Genomic DNA, 25,046 nt, shown 5'->3' with positions numbered 1-25,046 from the left:
AAAGCCATTAAAACCTGGGTGGAGGGCATATCTGCTTGCACTGGCAAACAAGAACAAAGTACAGAGTCTTTTAATGATCAGAAACACACATGTATGATAAACTATCCCTGCTGTGCGGTGTTGTTTAAACAGAATTTTGAAGGGTGGGGGGCTTTTTTAGGACTGGTGGGGGCAGGGCAGGATTGGGAAGAGTGGTGTCTGAGTGTCCTTTGCCTTTTATAGCTGCCCAACTCAGTTAGTAGCAAGGGAGAAAAAAAGAGATCTGTGAGCTAACATAATGAAGCAGGGAGTGGAGGGGGGAATCCATAAAAACACACACCAAGACCTTGTTGAGGGAGTGGAGGTTGTTTTGTTGCCTGAACAATACTTAGCCACAGAGGTACGTACATGGATTTTCTGCATTTGGGGCTGATTAAAATGAAGAGCCCCTGATGGGTTTCTGCTTCTTTACAAAACCAAATGTATTATCTTGCAGACTGCAAATCAATACAAGAGACCGCCTGTCTCGTAAAATACACCAGGTCTGAGTGGAAATTGAGTGAGAACAAATGAGAAGGCTTTTCAGCTGTTTTCCTCTGTGCAATCAGGACTGAGAGAGGACAAGCGAGGGAGAGTGTGCACAAGTTTTCAGGTCTGAGAGTGTGAGAAAGCTTTGGAGAGACAGAGGGAGACAGAGGAGAGAGCTTCAGCCTAGCTTTTCTTTGCTGCGCCTGGAGAGAGAGGCGTGTCCACGGACCAGTATAAAGTCCAAAGAGAGTCGCTCGCATTGAGCCATTCTCAGAAGACGGTCCTTCGTGTTGCACACTGACAAGAGGACAAATCTGTGGCTCTGTCTCTTTTTTTGATGACGCTTTGCATTTAGACACTTGTTGACCAGGTATTTTTTTGGTGAAAAAGGTGAATAATACTTACCTGAAGAAACCACTTGTGAATCCTTCAACCGCAACAATTTTTTATTTTTATCACCACAACATTCCCCACCTGATAAAAGGCAGGCTCCAGTTTCTTCACTGTGAAATTAAACCAGACGAACAGAGAGGCGATACAGCAGAGGCATTGTGTCCCTGCAGTCGAAACACTAACCGGCTGAAACATCAAAGATTCCTGTACAAAGTGTTCCTCTAAAACCATCTTTGTCAGCCTAAAATCTGCTGTTTGAGGGGAAAGTCATCAAAAAGCAAGACAAGGGAAGAGTGAAACGGAGAGGATCCTTGACAAAGGGCAAAGGACTACGTGCAGGTGTCTAAGCTGTCATGGTGCAAGAACGTGGCGTGGCTCCGACCAGCTGGGGCCTGTGGACATTCGGTGCCCTATCGCTGGCGGCGCTGTGCTTGTCGGACCAGGCCATCCACTGTCCAGTGTGCTCCGAAGAGAGGCTGGCCAGTTGTCGTCTGCCCGAGGGCTGCGTGGAAACGGTGCGTGAACCTGGCTGCGGCTGCTGCCCTACCTGCGCCCTCCCTAAAGGGGCACACTGTGGTGTGTACTCTCCCAGATGTGGCACTGGCCTCCGATGCTACCCACCACGCGGGCTGGAAAGGCCGCTGCACTCCCTGATGCATGGCCAGGGCATCTGCACAGACGAGAGGGAGGTAGAGGAGAACTCAGGTAAGAGCAAACAGATCTGAGTATGCCTCTTTCCAGCCGCTGACAGGCAGACTCATGACAGCAAAGCTTTTCAGGACATGTTAGATCACAACCCATCAGTTCCAGCTGACCAGGTCAAATTCCTGCTTCTTTGCTCATTTGGCCCCACCTGACCTGTGGAGTGGTTGTGACAAGGTCTTGCGTGTTCACCCTAATCTCAGCTAAGCCGTGAAGCAGAGCATGCTTCCTGTCGGCCAAGCTCACACATTTCCTCTGCTGTCTCCTGGTTGCTCGCTGTGAGCCCCGCTGTGCAGTGGAGGCTTAAGAAATGCGAGCGTCTTGGCATTGGCCGGGGCAGGCTGTGTGTGCAAGAAGTTACGCTGCACCCGGTTCAGTGAAAGAGTGGATAAACATAGATCCTACAGGGAGCTGTCAAGGGCAAGCAGAGATGCACACTGTGGCAGCAGTACAGATGTAAGTCCTTGTGTGTGCCTTTGTAATGGAAGGAGGTAATAAAAGCTGCTGTATGAAATGACTGTAATGGAGTGAGGCCAGTCTGGGGCTATTAGCACTCTCTGCAATCAGTAATTCACTTGGTGCTCTTTCATGAATATCCCCCTTCATCCTGTTCATCCTGCAGCTGGTGCAGATTTGCTGCAGAACACTTCTTTTTCTTCTGAATTCTCTATCATGTTCTTCTGGTCTTCAGGGCCTCTTTTTCTTTTCACCCCTTTCTTTGCTATGGCAATCCTCTGAGAAAGAAAAAAGTCTGCTTCCAGTTTCACACAGTAGTAGGGCTCATACTGGATGTTTAATCGCCATAAAATTTTTCTGCAGATTACATCTCCTATTTGAAAATAGGATATTTATATAATGTATTGCAGAAACATTAGCTGTTGCATTTCTCATACATTAGCTACAATCTGGTCTGCTATTGCTCCTGCTGAGCTTACGCTTCCAGGTTGTTACTGGTCTTTGAAAACACTAGGGAAGTGAATAAGCCTCAGCCAATAGAAAGCTCCCAAGAGGTGCATCCTAACTGCAGCATCTGCTCCCCCTGACCCGATGCACCCCTCCTCCTGTGCGCCTCAATGAGCCTTCGAGCGCATCGCCCACTGCCTCTAGCTCCTTGATAAGGATGAGCTCATCGGTACCCTGGCTGCCAGAGCTGAAACTAATGCCTTCTGCTCTCTCTGTGCATAGGTTAGCATAACTGCATGAAGTCAGACAGAAGAAGAAAGCTGATTTTTGGAGCGTAAAAAAAAAAAAAAAACGAGCCGCTGTCTCCGTTTGTCTTGGCTTTTATTTGTCCACGCCCGAGTGTTACTGCTGCCCCTTGATGTTGTGGTGACCATTAAGCCAACCCTGAATATAGTCTGCAACAAACCAACGGAGAGTTATGTCTCTTATTTTTCTGGGAACCAAGGATTTTGGAAACTTTTGTTTTTTAGGTGTTCGGTAATCTTAGAGCTGAGTCCCCCAACCACCCCTTCCCCCCCCCCCCCCCCAAAGGAGTCTGGAATAACAAAGAGGTGCAGCTTCGCCAATAAACCTCACTGTAAATCAGTTCTGCCAGGACTTCTGAGATCCAGTGAGTTTGAGGAGAAACAATCAGAAACGGGGGAAGTGGAGAAAGGCAACTTCATTCAGAGGCAGTAGATTTCCTTTGTGGCGCATTCACTGCACTTATGCATTATTAAATAAGGGGGTGCATCTCCTGAATACATGCCCCACTCCTAGCAACAGTGAACATGAGAGATAAAAATAGAAGAGGGTTTTTAAAAATCAAGAAGATTCATAAAAAAGGAGCTGGGGTTGGAGTGAAGCACTTTGCTGAAAGGAATTTTAGGATGTTCAGGCAGGTTGTAACAGCCCTGCTCAAAAGAAAGTTTTTTTATATAAATTCTTGTCATTTAATTTTACTAAAACCCCAAAAACTACTAGGAAAAGTGATGCATCCAAAAAAAATCTTAAAGAGTTCATTTATTGTCTATAAAGTATCTTTTCCTATATCAACAACAGTCGCTTTCCTAAATCTCATAAAAAAGTCAGACTGCTTGAGTGTTTCTTCCTAGAAACACTCTGTGTCTCAACACTAAGAATAAATCATCATGCGTGTGTTGGCAACCATCCCTGCATTCCTGCCAAAAGCACCCGGGTGTTAGGTATTGGGGTGCTTCTCTCTGGTGGTGAACACAGATATTATTTGCAAACTAATGCATACTGATGTCAGACGATGTAAAGTCCTACACCTACATGTCTGAAGGGGGTTTGATAAATAAAGCTGTCAGTGGAACTGCAGTCTGTTTGACACTTAGTTTACTGTGACGCACACAGGTTGTTATAAAAACCGCATGCTCAAGACAGTTTGACATTTCAAATCCAACCAGTTTAAAATCTAGATTAAATTTCACTAGATTCTATTTATTTATAAAGCTTTGTTTACAACAAATGCAACAATAAGGGCAAACCAGTTTAGTGGTCTTCAGTTTCCCTGTATTGTGCTGGCCAAAAACGCTTGATTGCACAAGCATTGACAAAGACCCCACCTCGGTGAATACCGATGCTAAAACTGGGAACTGCGCTATAACTTCTTACTGGCACCTAGCTAAAGCCTGAAATACTGTGACTGGTTAAACCTAAACTCAATAATTCCAGACTGGACAGAGATTCTATAAAACAGGAAACCTTTATCCTATGTGTGAAAACACAAAAAGGAAAAAAATAGATGTTTACTTGGTTTTAGGACCACCTTAGAATTCAGCATATGGATTGAAACCTGGACTGAAATATAGTAGTGATTATAGATTCTGTAAAGCACAGATTGCAATGTGTGAAACCTTTTATCAAACTGCTATGAGTACCACAGGTGGCACTTGTGCTGCCTTTAGGGCAAATTTTGGAATTAATTATTTTCAAGATTGACACAAATGTATTAGCTGCAATGTGGTAGAAAACAATGAATTGGGAGTGGCTACTTATGGGGCCCCATTTATCTTAGAAGTTAAAACTTAGATCTAGGACTGATATCAAAATTAACAACCATGTTCCAGTTCCAAGGTTCAAAATCAGATGGATTTGCAAATTGTGCTCAGTGACCAGGCTAACTACTATTAGCAAAGTAAGCTAATGACAATGTATTTCTCACCATTCCAAACACTGTAGCAACATGTTCACAGTGGCATGTTACATTTATATAGCCTTCATTTGCAAGAGATGTTACTCAAAGCACTACACAAGAAAAATCTAATTAAGTTTAGCTAAATTCTTGCATCAATTTGGCCGACAACACTTGGTTACAAGAGCATTGATGAAGCCGTTGCCACTTTTAAGTTGTTTGTGTATACTATTGGTGGTGCTAGGGCTTCCTAGAAAAGTTTGTTCTTCCTAGCTTAGTGACAATTTTGACACTAATCATTTTCAAGGCAAATTTGAACAGATTTACTTTTATGTAGTCTACAACGATCAACAAATGCCGAAGGCTATATGAAACGTTGATTTGGGAATGACATCAAACTCAATGTTCTTGTATTCAAGATGTATCATTACACTTCTTGTTATTAGCATGACCTATAGCTTTTGTTGTAGCTAATGGCTGTAGCAACCTAACTCCCAAGAAAGCATTCTTTGGTGTGGCCGAAGATAAGATGTCGGGTTTGCTAAACACCTCTAACACATACACTGCATGCGGCCTGAGCTAGACGAATTTATGGGTGGTACTACATGAAGATTTTGTTGTGATGGAGTCTTTTCATGAGCTATTCTGCAGCTCCACCCTAAAGAAAAAAAAGATTTTCAATGCACCTATATATGACACCCCCTAATATGTTTTGACATGAAGAGGTAAGGGAATACACCAATCTACACAGAGCCTAACAGAGCAAAAGTTTTAGATTTCCAGACAGCATTCTTATATGTTATTATTTTAAAAAAAACAATCTTAGTTTGAATTCTAATAGGTTTTTGGAACCACATCTTCTGTTTAAAAGTTTTTAAGCTTGCTTTAAAATATGCAACTTTTAAGGGCACTGAAATCTGAGATTTCTTTTGGCAGATGTTCCTTGGTGTTGTCTATTTGCTTTCTTTGGGCTGTGCAGTGCATTTGGACAGCTGGAACTGTTATGATGGAGTAAATGAGATTAGCTCACCGTGACCTCCTTCTAAACTAGAAGCCTGAGACATACAACAACAAATCAACTTGTCCTGGTCATGACATAATTATTTTGAGGGCAATGAATCCTCATGGGCCACTACAGCATTTACTGATAGCAAAGGGACATTTCTTTCCACTTCCTAAACACTTTTCATCAAGATTTAAAATAGAATAACTCTGAATATAAGAACATGGCAGTATTGCTCACTTTCCTACCTTACATTTGTACATTCAACTTAAAAGTGGAAGTAAAGTGTACATTTCAAAGTAGTCTAACCTAATTCACTGCTGCTGTAGATTTCCTGAGCTGAAAGGCACACAATAACACCACATCTCATTCCTCTAATATTGTTGGATAACTGACATGAATTCATATTCGGTTTCAAGAGAGAAGAAAAATTCCTTTCTGAAAACAGGAGAAACCCAAAGTCTCAGAGGAAGGAGCGGACAAGGCTTTGATCCCAGAGTCTTTCACAGAATTAAGACAACGTTTCTTTTGTTCACGATCAATCTGGACGAGGTTTTTCTCTGCCCTTTAAACCATGTTTTTGAATCTGATCCACACCTGTGTTAGCGTGTTATTCTTGGCTTGTAAATGTTTGGGGCCTTAGGCTTAAGTCTTACACAATTATCAAAGTCAACAAAGGTATTTTCTTTCCATAGATAACTACAAATGAGGGATAGCAACTTTAAAAACAGTATGTTTCTATACAAACATTTTCACAATGACATTAAATAATTATGTAATCCCTTAAGTACAACATTTGAGTTTGAAGCAGGCGTGCATTTTCAGTTCTGCAGATTTGTGGCTTTACTTTATTTCAAGCTTCCTAAACAATAAGTCAACACTGTGTTTGCTGTGTTTGGATTCACGCAAACTTACAGCGCTGTTTTGACATGAGTTGAATTGAAAGCCGAATCAGACACAGCTGAAACTGGTTTTCTTGCCTTCCAGATCAAATATTGATGTAGCTTTGTTTGAATCCTTTCACTGGTAAATGACAGAGAATGGGCACAGACATATCACATGTGCCTCACTGATAGTTTTGAACAGCATTTGTACAACTTAACCAAACATCAGCTGATGATTAACCAATTTTTAAGAAGTATTTTGCCTGGAAGCTGACGGTCTGACACTAATGCTCTGTCAGAATTCGACTTTGACTGAACAGAAAAGCCTTTTGATTATGAGCCAGGATTACTTTTGAATTCTGCCAGCATCTTGTAAACATTTCTGTCAGTAAATAATAAAGTCTTCTGTATGGTGTCATAAAGAAGCCTGACAATACGATCATTACATTTGTTTATCTCAATATAACTTTATTTCACTTTAAAGACTGAAAGTTTCCTGAAAATGGTCTGATTCCGATATAGTGAACAAACTTGATCCCCCTTTTTTTAGTAGGGAGGAATGGATCTTCATCACAACTAAACAGGACAGGCCAACTGCAGCGGTGATTGATCATGTTTGACCTTAAATCTTTGACACGTCTGAATCAATACTTTGATATCTTTTATGGTTTATCTGGCTGAGTAGCAAATGCACCATTATAAACTGTGTCCTAACTGTTTTTCATCAAAGTGACAAACATGTTTTGTTTATTATATATCTTCTGCATTTATTTCATGCTGCTGGAGCAATAGCCAAAACACAGAGATGGTGCACTGGTGTATTAAGACATCTGCAAGAAATTGCATTAAATTGAAAAGTTAAGCTCCGAGTATGGGGTTTCTTAGTGCCTTTATTTAAATGTTCTTTTTTGTTTTGAAGATTTTGAAGATTTGCATTGTCTTTACAAAGATATCTAGAGCAAAGTATAACAATTGAGTACACTGTCTTTAATGCTAGTGTTTTATAAAGAATATATGCTATATTATATAGGTATTATATAGATATATTATATAGAATAGTCAAAAAGCCATGTTTATCATCAGATATTGTAAATACAGCCCCTAATGTACTACTAATACAATATATTACAAAATATCACCATTCATTTAACAAAAAACCATTTACATTTTAGAAGCATTGTGTAAGAAATTAACTAAAAGGTGAAGGAGCAGTGATGTGCTGGAAATCAAAGGCATTGATAAACAAGTGCAAACATCTTTTTAAAAAGGAAAAGCTCGATGCAAAAGATTAGCTTTACTTTGTAGACATTTTATATTACCTCCCCCATTCCATTCAATATTACATATTATTTCTTATCTGATTTGGGCCAGTTAATTCTTATTAAATCTGCCAGATTACAATCAAATTAAAGCAACTCTGATTGACCTTCTGCTGGTGCATCTCATTTCCTCAAATCAGATAACATTGTAACTGACAATGAAATGATCATAGAAATTAGTTTAAATCGTTGGTTGTCAAGGTGGGGTACAAAATTAACATAAAGCTGGTACTAATTGAGGCAACGTCAGTACAAAATGTCTTGTGGCAGAAGGCTCCCATTTTTACCTAAACAGTCGGGCACAGAAAGAACAAAAGTACCAAATAGAAAAAGTGTAAAATGCCAAGAACCCCCATCAGTCTCTAATGAAAAAGCATATTTACAGGGGTGAAACAGTTTGTGTATTCATAAAGATAATCGGTAATATCGGTACAGGCCTTATAGTTCGGCATGGACTTATACCGAATTCATTTCAGTATAAATGGGGTTACAAATGATTGAAGGGGTGAAATGACCAGCAACACTACGTGGGCACCCTGCAGTCACTGAATCTGCCATGAAATCATCAGCAGACCAAAATATTCTCGATTCAAATGTGAGGCCATCTGCCTGACAGAGGTTTGGCTCTAACAGGATCACGCAACAGAACAATGATCCAAAGCACAGTATCAACTCTACAACTGTCGTAAGGCCAAGGAATACACTCAAATGTGAGACCCAACACGGTGGCGGAAATTCAGCAATCCTTTACCAGAGTCCAAGGTCAGTACACAAACAATACAGTCCAAACAGAGGTATCCAAAACAGAGACAAGTCCAAAAATTACAAACTGGGTCAAAATCATTAGAAGATTTAAGATTAAGGCTGAAACGCTTGACACAAGGGACAAAGACAAACTGGCAAGGGAAATATGCACAAGCGTGAGGTATAAATAGATGAATGAAGGAAGACAAGGAGACACAGGTGGAGGACATTAGGGTGACAGGGGCTGATGACAGGTGGGAACTTCAGGAAGTGAAGTTTTAAAGTCTGAAACAAGACAGGAAATTTGTGTACAAAATAAAACAATAAGTTAAAAAAGAAAACAAAACCAAATACACAATTGCATAACACTTAACCAGCACAGCTGGACATGGCAACAACAGAATTATGAGGGACAGATATTTGTTTTTTCCCACCATAACTGCACACTGTAAGCAACATAATGGTATGTTTTACAAAGTTAAATCTATGAAAATAAAAAACCGAGTAAGAACTGAGCAAGCTTGTCTTCTGGAAGGAAAGGTCATCTGGAATGACAGTTGATAAGGAGACTTGGTGGTGGAATGAGGAATTACAGAAATGTGTATGGAGAAAGAGATCAACTAAGAAGAAGTGGGACACGGTGAGGACTGAAGAGAGTTGCCAGGAGTACAGGGAGACTCAAGGTAAAGTGAATGTAGAGCTAGCTAAGGACAAATTAAGAGTGCAGTGACTTCTATGATAGGTTGGAGTTGATGAATGAGGAAAAGGAGAGAGAACAAAGAGCAAAAGAAGCGACCATCGTGGATCAAAAAGTAGCAAAAATCACTAAGGATGAAGTAAGGAAGACATTGAAAATGATGAAGAGAGGAAAGGCAGTTGGTCCTGATGATATACCTGTGGAAGTGTGGAAGTGCCTAGGAGAGACAGCAGCAGAACTCTTGATAGGCTGTTCAATGAGATCTTAGAGAACGAGAAGATGCATGAGAAAAGAGGAAGTGTGCTCGTGCAAATTTTTAAAAACAAGGGAGAAGTGCGGAGTTGTGGCAACTACAGAGGAATAAAGTTGACGAGTCATACAATGAAGCTATGGAAAAGAGTATAAAAAGCTAGACTGAGCTGAGAAGTGAGCATCTGTGAGTAGCAGTATGGTTTCATGCCAAGAAAAAGTACTACAGATGCAGTATTTGTTTTAAGGATGTTGATGCAGAAGTACAAAGAAGGTCGGAAAGAGCTGCAATGTGTTTTTGTAGATCTAGAAAAAGCATATGACAGGATGCCGAGAGGACAGCTCTGGTACTGTATAAAGAAATCTGCAGTATGAGAAAAGTATGTTACAGTGGTGCAGGACATGTTTGAGAGCTGTAAGACAGTGGTGAGGTATGCTGTAAGTGTGACTGGTGGAAAAGGGACTGCATCAAGGATCGGCTCAGAGCCCCATCTTGTTTGCTGTGGTGATAAACAGGTTGACAAATGAGGTTAGACAGGAATCTCCATAGGCTTTGATGTTTGCAGATGACGTTGTGGTCTGTGGTGAGAGCAGGCAACAGGTGGAGGCCAATGTAGAGAGATGGAGGTTTGCCCTGGAAAGGAGAGGAAAGAAGGTCAGCCAGAGCAAGACAGAATACATGTGTTTGAATGAGAAAACCCAAGTGGAGCCATGAGATTACAGGGAGCAGAGATAAAGAAGGTGGAGGATTTTAAATACTCAGGGTCAACAGTCCAGAGAAACGGTGAGTGTGGAAAAGAGGTGAAGAAACTTGTCCAAGAAGGTTGAAAGGGATGGAGAAAAGTGTTTGGTGTTTAGTATGATAAAAGAGTATCAACGAGAATAACATTTGGACAGGAGGTCTTTCACAACACCAGAAGAAGGTTCCAGTGTTGTGGAAGACCTCCTATTTTGTTCCAGAACAAAAGAAAACTCACCCATCAGTCCTCAATGACTATAGACCTGTTGCCCTGACATCCTGCATCATGAAGGTCCTAGAGAGACTCCTGTTGGCCCACCTGAGTAAGCAAACAATAAACTATCAGGACCCCCTTCAATTTGCTTATCGCTGTGGAGTTGGAGTTGAAGATGCCATCATACACCTGCTTCAACAAACCCACTGTCATTTGAACAAAGCCAGCAGCACTGTGAGGATCATGTTCTTTGATTTCTCCAGTGCATTTAACACAATCCAACCTGATTTGCTTTGTCAGAAACTCCAGAAGAGTCAGGTGGAGGCCTCAACAATCTCCTGGATCAAAGACTACCTGACAAACAGACCACAGTTTGTGAGACTGAAAGGTTGTGAGTCTAACCAGGTAGTCAGCAGCACAGGAGCACCACAGGGGACTGTACTCTCACCATTCCTTTTCACTCTGTACACCTCAGACTTTCGGTTCAAGACAGACTCCTATCATCTGCAGAAATACTCGGATGATTCTGCAGTCGTGGGGTGGATCAGAGATGGACAAGAAGCTGAGGGAAGGAAGGTGGTGGACCGCTTTGTGGCATGGTGTGGAAACAATCATCTCATCTTGAATGTGACTAAAACAAAGGAGATGATTGTAGATTTTAAGAGAAACAGGAATAAGTCAAAAACTATTTCCATCATGGGAGAAGAGGTGGAGGTGTTGCAGGAGTATAAGTACCTCGGTGTTCACCTGGACAACAGACTGGAGTGGAGATGCAACTGTGAAGCCATCTACAAGAAGGGACAGAGCAGACTGTACTTCTTGAGGAAGCTTAGGTCCTTCGGTGTTTGCAGCAAGATGCTGCATATCTTCTATAAGTCTGTTGTGGAGAGTGTGATCTCTTCTGCCATCATCTGCTAGGGAAGCAGCATCAGATTCAGGCACTTAAAAAAGCTCAACATGCTGATAAAGAAGGCTGGTTCTGTTCTGGGGACTCCTCTAGAACAAACAGGACATGCCACACCTGACCCACTTCTAAATCACTTGTGTGACAGAGCATGGAATCGGAGCTGAAAGAAGAGCAAAGGACAAAGAAAAGGAAGCAGCTGAAATGCTATTGTTTCTCGCTGAAGAAAGTGCTTAACCCCATCAAGACTAAAACTACAAACAGCTGAAAGACACTTTCCATTTTGGACAATCAATGCAACTGTCTGCAAAACTCTGAGAAACTTGGCCATGGTGAACTACAAATGCAAATTAGATATAGGACTGGTCTGTATGTGAGTTTTTGTGCAGTCCAGCCTTAGAAAGTCTTACATAATACTAAGTCCTTAAAGTAATAATAAAAATTCCTTAAAGTGGTGTAAGTATCTACACAAAGTTATTTGAAGCCACAGGTGACCGAACAGAAAGATGCCTGAACACAAATGATTACAACTTTTATAAAATTTCCCATCCCTAAACTCACATTCACTGACTGGTGCCCCCTTATGACACTGCCCTTTAACAACCTTCATTTGGAACAGACCGATGTTGCTGAGGAGTTCTTGAGGATGCAGAGAGAGGGGGGTATTTCCTCAGGAAGCAGCTGGGTGCCTTCAGGCCAAAGAGCTGCAGAATTATAGACATAGAAAAAGTGAAAGTGGTGCTGACCACAATGCAGAGAGGGTGAAAGAACAGAGGTGGCGTCATTTTAAAATTCCTCAGAGCTTGGTTATAACACAGTAGCTGAAGGGTACCAAGGTCAGCGCTGAAGAACAGAGCCCAATCACAGGGCTTCATCCTTGAGGTTATCTGGACCTTATTTTCTTTAGCCTATATTTCTCCACATTCAGCTTTATAAGATCTAATACTCTTTGCAAAAATAATGACACCCTTTTAACTTTTTCACATTTTGTTACAATCACGTCCTTTTATGTATTTTACTGGGATTTTTCAAAATTGAAATCATTGAGATTTTCATTGTATTTTATTTTATTGATAGACCAACATAAATTATGAAGTGGAAGGAAAACAATACATAGCTTTTAGAATTATTTATCAATTAAATTTGAATTATGTGGAATGCAATTGTAATCACACCCATTCTGATACCCCTAAATAAAATCCAGTGTGGTTATTTGCCTTCAGTGGAGTCCACCTCTGTTATTTTATCCTAGTAGAGCTACAGCTTTTCTATGAAGTCTATGGGAAGAAACTTATACCATCAGAAACTGAATTTGAATTGCTCTGACTGAATTTGTATTTGTGTAATTTGACATTACCTGCATTGGTTTGAAAATAAATTTCGCTAAACTGAAACTGAATTTTATGGTTTGAAACTGAATTCATTTGCTTTCAAAATATATTTTGTTGTATTAAAAATTCACTTTGACTACTTTCACTTTCAGGTCTGTAACTCAATTTCAGTTCCAAAATTCAATTTTTTGTGTGTTTTTTGAGGACAGTCATAGATTAATCAAACACAGATTCATCGATTTACGTTTCACATCAGGTTAAACTTCCTTTACGGCATGCTGAGGTGGAGCATTGCAGCATACATGAGCTTGGCGGATGTCCATCACCAAGTCAAATGAGCATCTATAAGAAGCGTCATGTAAACAAATGATGGTCAAACAGTAACACTTATACTACCTGTAGCTATTAGCTAAACATGCCAGATTAGCATAGTGCCCCCGTGTTACGTCGGTCTGCGTTTCTTTTGCCCTTACCTCAGCGTAAGGTCTGTTGCCTAGCAACCGTGTTGTAAAGCGCAGAGCTGTGAAGCCTGAAGGTTAATAACGCTGTCTCTACTGTAAATGTCTACATGTTTTTATTTACCCTTTTACATATTGCTGATGGGTTATAATGCTGTTTTGTTTTAAAATTTTATTGTTTTATGATCTTGTTCATTATTCAGCCATTTAAGATATTGAAAATATTTTTTGTGTTCATAGATATAAAAATCTAACACTAGATAAAATACATTGATGACAAATACCATTTGTTTAATTTAAAGCTTTCAACAACTTAAACACTAACATATTAACTTTAGGAGCAAAGTTTACATCAGTTTATTTGCAGAGCATAATAATTAATTATTATTATTATTATTATCATAAATAAACCAGACAGTAATGTTAGATTTCATCTGACTGAATTATATCTGTTTAACTTCTATCCATTGGGGAAACCCAGCGGGATTTTGAAAACGATGTGCCGGGAGTCAGCTGTTCTCTCGGGATTTAGCGCACCTCTACCACCCGGTCAGCTGACAGCTGGTGAGGCGAGCCGGCAGCTGGGGCAGCGGACGAACACATCGGTGCATTTGTGTAATTAAGCGATATCTTGATTAACTGATCAGATATTTCAGGTTTACACAACTACATTCTCGTCTAAAAACACTGTAAAAGTTCAGTTGTTTCACAGAATGCGCAGTTTATCCAATTTTATTCAGTTTTTGTCTGTCCTCCGGCCTTTGCCACATCCGTTTGAACAATTTACTTTTACGAATGAATCATGGGATAGGGTGGGACACGGAGGATACACCGGACCCATCCTTCAAATCCGGGTATTAGAAGGACGCATTTCTTGGAACTGGAGATTGGACAGCATTTGTCGCCTCATCCAGGACGTTATCGGCCCACAAATGCGTCCTTCAAAAGAATGCAGTCCTTAACTTGGACACAACAATAGTGAATGATATGAATCAGTAAATCTGTGTTTGATTAATCTCTGGCTTCAAGAACCCAGATGTGTGACACAAAAAACTGAATTTTGGAGCTGAAATTGAATTTCAGACCTGAAAGTGAAAGTAATCAAACTGAGTTTTCAATACAAAGCAAAGCAATTTTCAAGGCAAACAAATTCAGTTATAAACCATTATATTCAGTTTCAGTTCAGTGAAATTCATTTTCAAACCAATGCATTTAATTTCAAATTACACAAATACAGATTCAGTCTGAGGAATTCAAATTCCGTTTCTGATGGCACAAGTTTCTTCCCATAGAAGTCCTCAAAGGTTTGTTACAGAACAATAGAGAACAAACAGCGCCATGAAGAACAAAGACCACAGTACACAGGTCAGGAATGAAGCTATGGAGACGTTGATAGAAGAGTAGGGTATAAAACAATGTACCAAGCTTTGAGCACAGTTCCATCCATAATTTGAAAATGGAAATAGCATGGCACAATTACAAACCCACCAAGACCTCCCCATCCACCTAAACTCACAAGCAAGCAAAGCAGAGCCTTAATCCAAGAAGTAGTCAAGAATCCCATGGTAACTCTGGAGGAACTGCCAAGATCTGCAGCTCGGGTAGGAGAATCTGTTGAGAGAAGAACTAATAGTCGTACAGTCCACATATCTGTCCTAATAGAAGAGCAGCAGGAAGAAAATTTGAAAGAAAACCATAAGTTATGTTTACAACATTCTGAACAAAGTTCACCAAAACAGATTTTTTTGCCCTCCAGAAGTTCATAGCCGGTATACAGATACCAAAATAACTGGGAGACAGTTATTTGTCACATAAAATTCCATTTAAAATACATTGAAGTCTCAGGGTGTACTGAGATAAAATGTGAAACGTTTCAAGAGGCATAGATACAGTACAAAGAAAGATGATGAACACTAGAGCAGAATGGATGGATGTGCTAAATGTAATTTTATAAAGCTGCACTGAAAAGCATGTAACAACCAAAAAAAAGTTCAAACTGCATGCCTTTGGAACTAAATCCTCTCCACGTCTCCATGTCCATGTTTTTAGCTGTGGACAGACAGGAAGAGATCATCCCTGAACACCCGAACAACAGCAATATCCGGTGCAGTCCCCAGGACAAGCGCTGCATACAGAAGACCATGGCACGACACCCTCTGAAATCCACAAATCTGAGAAGCAACAGCGCCAGAGAGGAGACCAAGCCAGTACTGGTGAGAGAAATTATCACCCCTAACATAAAACAACAAAAAACGTTTTAGGCATCTGTGCTGCAACAAATGCCTAAACCTCAGCAGGTGTTTTACATTAGAATTTTAAAGGTCCTCAAGTGGAACAGTGAGGTTATAAATTCCACAAATTAGTTATTTACAGACCATAACATTAAATAAACATAGTAGGAAATAAAATTTGAACGCACACTGCCATCAATGTGCAGTTTGCTATGTTAGCTGGTAAAGGAGCAGTCATACAATTCTAATTACATTAAAACATATGCCAGGCACATGTTTTCATGCCTACATGTACACAGCGGATGGATGACATATCCATGACAATACACACAGATTACTGTCAGCCTTCCACTGGTAGATGTATCCATAGCTACCATAAGAATGAGACATGAGAATGAGAAAACTTATAGAATCAGCAGAGGATCAAACATTTATTTCCTTACTATATAATGCAGAAAACACCTTTATTGCATTTTGGTTAACACAACAGAATTTTTTTCAATGGACTTTTAAAAACAGATTTGAAACTCAAAGTCTGTTGCTATCTAACTAATGGCAGTTTATACATATCTTTGAAATGTGTATTAGAAAAATTGAAGGCTCACCTGTTCTAAAATATTTATCTGTTTACAACCCAAATAACACAACTTTCAAAAACTCTCTAGGCAAAGGGTCGCAAACCCCAGTCCCAGAGAGCCAGTTATCTGCAGCTTTTAGATGTTTCTCTGCTTCAGCACACAAAAATCTAATAACGAGTCCTTTTAAAAAAAAAAATATATATATAATTAAACCGTGTTTTGTATTTTCATTTTAAATTATTGTGATATAGTTAAACCACATTATTTCTGTTCAAGGTTATCATAATGTGGGAATGTCTTACTGGCCCACGCCTGTTCCTTTCCATTCAAATCTCACCCGGGTTAAGGTTTTGGAGCAACATCTAATTCCATCTAATCATGCTCTAAAAGGTCTTGGGCCAGTATGAAATTTTTCCAATTTGATAACCTTAAAGCTGCAGTAAGGGGTTCTGAGAAGACTGTGGAATTAGCCTGAAAAATATAACAAGCACACCTTCCAGGCCACTCGTGCTTGCTCTCTGCTGTGCTACAGCCCTCCCTCCACAGCTCGTCCCCCGCAGCGGAGCCTGCCATGAACCTGCAGCTTGCTTTCCATCATCCGTCTTCTTCTGTTTACCTGTCTTTGTTTTCTGAGCAGGTGCCACTTGAGAAATTGGCTGTTTTCCTGTAACATTAGGTTGGTCTCCGCCATTTGCACAGCCGAGCACACTGGCAATCTTTAGCTTGAACGACGGTACGTGCTGTGCGGAGGAGGGTTGTAATCAGCACATACACGCGCGTGATTGACAGTGCTACGATCCTCCTCCTGGCTTTGATTGGTTGTTTCTGACCAGGATTGTTGTATTTCTGCAAATGGCAGTAGGACCACTGGGAGAAGCCATAGGAGCTTGATTTTTCCACAAATTATCTGTCTCATATTCTACTGTCAGGACATAGTGACAGTTTTAATAAATATATAAAAATAAACTTTTACAAAGGTAGCCTACTGCAGCTTTAAGTAAAAATACCATGGTTACATTGTATTACACACAAACATTTTAAACAAAAATGTATAAGACAATCTAGGTACTTTTAAAACTAAAAGGTAACAATTCTCGTATTGCTGCTGCAAAGTAATGCCCACAATGACCACTCTGGAACTTTCTCTGGCATTTTAATAAAATGCCTTTAAACCCTAGAAGAAATAACGGTTCAATGGTTTTGAAACAGAGTATACCCTGAGACCGGTAAACAGCTCATGCCAACTTGTGACTCTTAACTTTTCACTCAAAGACTTGAGACTAGACCTGGACTTGGAGAAAAAAACTTGTAGACATTTCTGTGGCAATCTACAACCTACTGCCTCAGCAACAGGAGTCTATGTGTTGAACTGAGCATGTAGTCTGTTCTCCCACCTCCTAAAAACATTTGGAGCTTTATAAAACGGAAAATTGGGGGAAAAAAAGGAGGGCCTGAACTGTTTAGCAGATGATATTCTGATTGAAGAAAGATGCAGGTTGACAATTTAGCTCCAAACAACCAAAGGGTTTTGGTAAAACAGGAGTTGAGGATAAAAGAGGACAATGTTTTTCACATATGCAGCTGGAAATGATTTCTAAATAAGCAGAACATGTTTACAAAGTCAAAAACATTCAGTTCCAAATATTTATTTGTATTGTTCCATTTTTAGATATTTACTTGGCGTAAATAGGTTGCAATACATTGCATTGTGTATTCCGATTTCACTCAGCTTTCCAGCTTTTTTGGCTCTAATGTTTGTTGAAGTGTTTTTTTTTTTTTTGTGCTGCTGTTGAGTGCGAACATAAATCAGCCACACAACAGATAATAGGGTGTTGCATATAAGTCTAATCAAATGCTTGTTTCTCCCAAAGGCGCCGTGCCGTGCTGAGCTGCAAAGAGCACTGGACAGATTGGCATCTAACAGCCGCACCCATGACGACCTCTTCACCATCCCCATCCCCAACTGTGACAAGAATGGAGATTTCCACCCAAAACAGGTCTGTGACTTGGAGCACGAACTTAGTATGAGCTTTCTGGAAACACTGAGCAGACTGACGTTTTGGCCATGTCTACTGGTGAACTTTAAATTCTTATTGTTGTGCCAAATCAAATGAAAATGTCAATCTTTAAACTTGAAACGGCTGTATTCAGACAGAATCAGCAATCTGTGGGCCAGGACACAAATCACACGCACAGACAATGACAAACTATCTTACCAGTTCAAGATCAACAAAAGAGTATCCAAATAGACTGTAGATGTGAAGCCAAAGTGGAAAATGATTTAAGCGCAGAAATTAAGATGTCATGTGTAAGGTAGTTTGCCTAAACTGCTGAACAACGATCACTTTATAACTGTGATGGATGCAATTAGGTTTTGGATGCAGCTGCTGTTTTTTTTTTCCTGCTTTTACAAGACTGAGCAAACGTGCAGATAAGAGTAAGCGAGTCAGAGAACATAAAAGACAGAGATAAGGCTGCTTTGTATTGCAGACTCAGACTGTGTGATAAAAAGAAAGCTCTGCTAAGGCATCAGCCATCAAACATCTGAGTTATGCTGATTGTGTAACATGGTTAAAGTATCTCAGTCTGCTCAAGTTCACAAGCATCTGTTTACTGTTTAACTAAAACTGCAGTGTGATAATACCCCAAAGGGAAGCAAAGCACAGGTCATTAGGGACAACTGGGACCAATTTTAAGCCAGGATTGCTCTGAGATTTTTAACTGGCTGTGTTGGAGGCTTTAAAAACTGAAATCATCCCGTAAAAAGGTTTAAACACGCAAAATCTTTATTACAGGAACAGCTGAAAGCTCAAAGAGGGAATGTGGGATTATGAACCTGATAAACTAATTATACCAAATACCTTTACAGTTTGTTTAGTGCCACTTTAATTGCAAGATTATTTTAAATTACTTTAACTTATGATTTTGATCTCTTTAAAGAACTAGTTGTTGGAGTATTGCATTTAACTGAGCAAGTGGATACTGTTTCAATGCCAAAATGTACTTAAAAGGCTGGTTATACACCATTTTAGAAATTACTGGTCTCTAATGTAAAGAGTCAAAAGAGTAAGCTGCTTATTTGCTCATGTAATACATACAGAGCAATATCTGCATTCCTGCGGAGATTTGTGTGCGTCAAACTGGCAAACTCAGCTCACATATTCCAGCTCTTTTATGTTTGGATTTTCATAATACTGTTGAGTTTATTACTTGGTATTTGATTTCACGTGAAAAAAATACACATTCTGATAAAATGCTTTCAGAACTATTCCATGGGTACTACAGTTTTTTTCTTAATTTTCTTTTTTTAATGACAGGGTTTTTTTTTTTTTTACTTATTTCAGCTCCCAGATGTTAGACTTTTTTGGGTTTTTAAAGGTGGTCCACATTCATAAGCTTTTTTTTTCAAAACCTTTCCTCTGGGGCTTATTGTATAACTTTTAGTCCAGTACTTCTACTTATCCCTTTTTAGAGAAATATTTCTTTGTTGAATCGCAAAACTTCACAAAAATGCATCGGTTAATATTTATTAGAATTCCTAATAGGAGTTTGCTTAGTCTGTTGCCGTTTCTATACGATTTATGAGAGAAAATAGATACAATAAACTGCATGTCATATTGAGTTTAAAGGATTTGAACCACGTGCAGAAAGCAATTCAGGAGACGGTATTGTTCGGTAAAGTGTTTATTTACAACTGGGTGAATAATGCAGGGAACTGGAACCAGGATGCAAACTGTAGAAATAAACAAGAAGGTTAGCATCTTAACGTGGTGGAGGGGTTTGAGTGCTCGAATGATCCTAGAGGCTATGTTGTCTGGGGCTTAAATGCCCCTGGTAGGGTCTCCCATGGCAAACAGGCTCTAGGTGACGGGTCAGACAAAGAGCAGTTCGAGAATCCCTCATGATGACTACAGAATCGAGGCACGTGACGTCGCCCGGTACGGCGGAGCCGGGGTGCCACCCTGGAGCCAGGCCTGGGGTCGGGACTCGTCACAGAGCGCCTGGTGGCTGGGTTGCTCCTCACGGGACACGGCCGGGCCAAGCCCGAATGAGAGACGCGAAACCATCCCCCAGTGGGCCCACCACCTGCAGGGGGATCCGTGACGGACCGGTGCAAGAGGATTGGGCGGCGGACGAAGGTGGAGACCTCTGCGGCCCGATCCCTGGATGCTTAGGCTGGCTCTAGGGACGTTTAATGTCACCTCGCTGGGGGGGGAAGGAGCCTGAGCTGGTGCGGGAGGTCGAGAGATATCGACTAGAAATAGTCTGGCTCGCCTCCACGCACAGCGTGGGCTCTGGAACCCATCTCCTTGAGAGGGGCTGGACTCTCTTCTGCTCTGGAGTGGCCCGCGGGGAGAGGCGGCGGGCTGGGGTGGGTTTGCTTGTTGCCCCCCAGCTCAGCCGTCTCATGTTGGGGTTTACCCCAGTGGATGAGAGGGTCGCATTTCTGCGCCTTTGGGTTGGGGAGAGGTCTCTGACTATCATTTCAGCCTACGGGCCGAGTGGAAGTGCGGAGTACCCGGCCTTCTTGGCGTCCCTGTTGGGGTGCTGGATAGTGCCCCTCCTGGGGACTCCACTATTCTGCTGGGGGACTTCAACGCCCACGTGGGAAACGACAGTGACACCTGGAGAGGCGTGATTGGGAGGAATGGCCTCCCCGATCTGAATCCAAGCGGTGTTTTGTTATTGGACTTCTGTGCTAGTCACGGATTGTCCATAATGAACACCATGTTCAAACATAAGGGTGTCCATCAGTGCACTTGGCACCAGGATACCCTAGGCAGGAGGTCAATGATCGACTTTGTTGTTGTATCATCAGACCTTCAGCCGCATGTTTTGGACACTTGGGTGAAGAGAGGGGCTGAGCTGTACACTGATCACCACCTGGTGGTGAGTTGGATCCGCTGGAGGAGGAGAAAGCCGGACAGACTTGGCAGGCCCAAGCGCATAGTGAGGGTCTGCTGGGAACGTCTGGCAGAGCCCTCGGCCAGGGATGTATTCAACTCTCACCTCCAGGAGAGCTTTGACCAGATTCCGAGGGATGTTGGAGACATAAAGTCCAAATGGACCATGTTATCCACATCTATTGTCGATGCTGCTGCCCGTAGCTGCGGCCGTAAGGTCTGCGGTGCCTGTCGCGGCGGCAATCCCCGAACCCGGTGGTGGACACCGGCAGTAAGGGACGCTGTCAAGCTGAAGAAGGAGTCCTATCGTCCCTGGTAAGGCCTACGCCAGGGTATTGGAGAGGAGAGTCCGGCCGATAGTCGAACCCCGGCTTCAGGAGGAGCAGTGTGGTTTTCGTCCCGGCCGTGGGACACTGGACCGGTTCTATACCCTGTACAGGGTACTCGAGGGTTCATGGGAGTTTGCCCAACCGGTCCACATGTGTTTTGTGGACCTGGAGAAAACATTGGACTGTGTCCCTCGTGATGCCCTGTGGGGGGGTGCTCCAGGAGTATGGAATCCGTGGCTCTTTACTAGGGGCCATCCGGTCTCTGTACAAGCGGAGCAGGAGTTTGGTTCGCATTGCCGGCACTAAGTCGGACCTGTTCCCGGTGCATTTTGGACTCCGGCAGGGCTGCCCTTTGTCTCCGGTCCTGTTCATAACTTTTATGGACAGGATTTCTAGGCGCAGCCGAGGGCCGGAGGGGGTCTGGTTTTAGGACCAGAGGATTTTGTCTCTTCCTTTTGCAGATGACGTGGTCCTGCTGGCCCCATCTAGCCAAGACCTACAGCATGCACTGGGGCGGTTCGCAGCCAGTGTTAAAAATAACATAACAGCATGACTTAGGTTTGCAAAGTTGCTTGTGATGGGCTTTTTTTGCACCCGCAGGAACTGGGCACTGTGCACTCTTTGAGTTGACCATGAACTCATCTGTATACCAAAGTACTCTAGAGTTAAATGTGTGGCCATCCGTCTGACAGCTAAAGCTTGGCCCAAATGGGTTCATATGCATGACATTGATCCCAACTAGACCAGCAAATCTGCAACAGAATGGCTAATGTGATGCAATGGCAAACTCCATAATTGAACCTGACAAAAATTCTGTGGTGGAATCTTAGAGAGCTTTACACGACCTGCAAGCAATAATATACTGATGTGAGATACTGGTAAAGTAATATGGAAAACAGAGTAGTTAAATCTTTATAACTACATTTCTGTAATTAATTCCTTAATCTTTACATCCACAGTGCCATCCCGCACGTGACGGCCATCGGGGAAAGTGTTGGTGTGTGGATCCGAAGACAGGCATGAGGCTGCCAGGGCCCCTGGAGCTGCGGGGGGATCTGGATTGCCACCAGTTAATGACTGCAACCCTAAGGGACTGAAGAAGGCAGATAAGGGACAGTTTGGGTTTGCTGGACCAGCTGACTTTACTGGTGCTGTTAGTAGAACCATATGACTAAAGGACTGTACACTTTAGCCTTCCTCTACCAAAGGCAAACGGTTGTGGAGCTTGCACAACAAAAGGAAACCATTAAATTGTTATTTTACTACTATGTTTCCATATGTGAGAAAAAGTGATTTGAGTCTTTTGAGCACTTATCTTGTTTTTTTTTTTCCTACCATGTGAACTTAAGACAGACCGTCTTTAAACGTGCGCTTTAAAGTATCAGGTGGCGGAAAAACAAAACACACTTCCTCAGAACGGGGCTGTATATGTGATTTATGTAAGAGATGCTAACCTCTTCTCTGTAATCCTCTTAAAAAGTGACAAAAAACATTTACTCCACTTAAGTATAGCCGATGAGAAACAGAAACTTTTCATGTTTTCTTCGTTCTGGAGCACTAGGGTGGTTGGAATTACTGAATCAGGACAATCCAGAAATACTTCTTTTGAAAGATACGACTTATTCAGCAATTTCTGTTATTTTTTTGTATCAAATATTCTTTATGTAAAACAAAGCACAATAGGATGATAAAACGTTTCACTTAGCGACAGCTAAGTAGCAAACACAGTAGCAAACATTTATGGGATGGGAACAATGGATTCTCTGAAATAGGAAGGCATTGCAAGGAACCCTCATGAGCTAATCAACAAAAAGCCATAGAATTTCACATCTGGAGCACTAAAGTAAAAAGTGAAATTAAGCAAGAACATCTGCATCTCTGAGAGCCCAGAGTAGATTTGATTAATCCTCCTGCAGTGAACTTTCCAGTTCTTATGACCAACGATAGCAGTAAAAGCATTGGCAGCGTTGCTGAGCTAACAATTCTGTACACTGCTGATAGGATAATCTTCTTTCCCCAGCTGGTGCTAAAAGATGCTAGTACGATCCTTGTGTTTGTATGGATATGCCAAACCCTTGGCATACAAGATTTTTCCCCAGCAGACTGCTTGGCAGAACTTCACGGTGCTATATTCTGACTGTGCCAAAAATATAAAGCAAATACGATTTCCACACTTTTTTTGGCCATTGTATAGCATTAAAAAAAAAAGTGGGAAAATTAGCATTGACATGTGAGGAGAAACCTTATGTATGCGACTTTCTGTTTTAGCTATTAACAAATGTTATCCTTTTGTTTCAAATTATGACAATATTCAGCTTTGCACTATCTGACACATTTTTACTGGCTAGTGTTCTAAAGCAGGCAGGACATTTTCATTAAATAAAGCAGCATTCTGTAATAACTGCTGGGTTACTTCTAGCTAACAAATTGAATGTTTTAATCTGATGTTGCAGCAAATGTAACACAAATATGCAGTGCAAACAAAGAAATGTTTTTGTTGGTTCCCTCTTAAGTATCTTAAGTTTAATATTACTGAAGGTAACCTGTAGCACTAGCAAGCAGCATGCTAATTGTAATTTAATGCCCCTTTTCCATTAGTACCTAATATACACTGCATGGCCATAAAAAAGTCGCCACCTGGATTTAACTAAGCAAATAATAAATTGCATAATTACTGCATGGGCGATTATGTTTCAGCTGGCAACAAATTATTTAACCTCAACTGGTGCAATGAGTTGCTTCTCATTTCTTAAACAACCATGTCGAAATACACATCCTGCGGTCGTGGAAAAGACATCAGTCTGTTTCAGACGGGTCAAATCATTGGCATGCATCAAGCAGAGAAACCATCTAAGGAGACTGCAGAAACTACCAAAATTGGGTTAAGAACGGTCCAATGTATTATTAAAAACTGGAAGGATAGTGGGGACCCATCGTGTTCGAGGAAGAAATGTGGGTGGAAAAAAATCCTGAATGATCGTGATCGGTGATCATTTAAACCTTTGGTGAAATCAAATCAAAGAAAAGCAACAGTAGAACACCGGGTTATGTTTAATAGTGAAAGTAAAAGTATTTCCACATGCAGAATGCAAAGGGAACTCAAGGGGTTGGGACTAAACAGTTGTGTAGCCTTAAGAAAACCCCTAATCAGTGAGGCTAACCGGAAAACAAGGCATTAATTTTCCTGGGAGCATAAAGATTGGACTCTGGAGCAATGGAAGAAGGTCATATGGTCTGATGAGTCCAGATTTACCCTTTTCCAGAGTGATGGGAGCAGCAGGGGTAGAAGAGAGGCAGGTGAAGTGATACGCCCATCATACCTAGTGCCTACTGTACAAGCCTGTGGGGGCAGTGCTATGATCTGGGGTTGCTGCAGTTGGTCAGGTCAGGGTTCAGCAACAGTATGTGTTCAAAGAATGAGATCAGCTGACAACCTGGATATACTGAATGACCAGATTATTCCATCAATGGATTTTTTCTTCCCTGATGGCACGGGCATATTCCAAGATGAAAATGCCAGGATTCAACGGGCTCAAATTGTGAAAGAGTGGTTCAGGGAGCATGAGACATCATTCTCACACATGGATTGGCCACCACAGTGTCCAGACCTTAACCCCATTGAGAATCTTTGGGATGTGCTGGAGAAGACTTTGTGTAGCGGTCAGACTACCATCATCAATGCAAGATCTTGGTGAAAAATTAATACAACACTGGGTGGAAATAAATCTGCAGTGATATTGCAGAAGCTTATCGAAACAAT

At 41.4% G+C, this 25,046-nt stretch overlaps 1 protein-coding gene across 1 annotated transcript; it reads left to right on the top strand.

Moving 5' to 3' along the window:
* Nucleotides 1-637: 637 nt before the first annotated feature.
* LOC124868313 (insulin-like growth factor-binding protein 4) lies at nt 638-23,972 on the top strand. Its single transcript, XM_047365428.1, has 4 exons — nt 638-1,605; nt 15,294-15,457; nt 17,925-18,050; nt 22,246-23,972. The coding sequence occupies exons 1-4, from the start codon at nt 1,254-1,256 to the stop codon at nt 22,381-22,383; spliced, it is 780 nt and encodes a 259-aa protein (XP_047221384.1). The 5' UTR covers nt 638-1,253; the 3' UTR covers nt 22,384-23,972.
* Nucleotides 23,973-25,046: the final 1,074 nt, after the last annotated feature.

Source organism: Girardinichthys multiradiatus, chromosome 5, assembly GCF_021462225.1.
Source record: "Girardinichthys multiradiatus isolate DD_20200921_A chromosome 5, DD_fGirMul_XY1, whole genome shotgun sequence".
In the NCBI taxonomy this organism is placed as follows: Eukaryota; Metazoa; Chordata; class Actinopteri; order Cyprinodontiformes; family Goodeidae; genus Girardinichthys; species Girardinichthys multiradiatus.
Note: the sequence above shows the minus strand (reverse complement) of the source record. Positions and strands in the feature narration are given on the sequence as shown.

Excerpts from the sequence above, each read along its gene's own strand:
- LOC124868313 (XM_047365428.1), top strand. The coding sequence starts at position 1,254 with ATGGTGCAAGAACGTGGCGTGGCTCCGACCAGCTGGGGCCTGTGGACA. Across the intron at positions 1,606-15,293 it reads GGAGGTAGAGGAGAACTCAG|CTGTGGACAGACAGGAAGAG; the intron begins GTAAGAGCAAAC and ends CCATGTTTTTAG. Across the intron at positions 15,458-17,924 it reads AGGAGACCAAGCCAGTACTG|GCGCCGTGCCGTGCTGAGCT; the intron begins GTGAGAGAAATT and ends TTTCTCCCAAAG.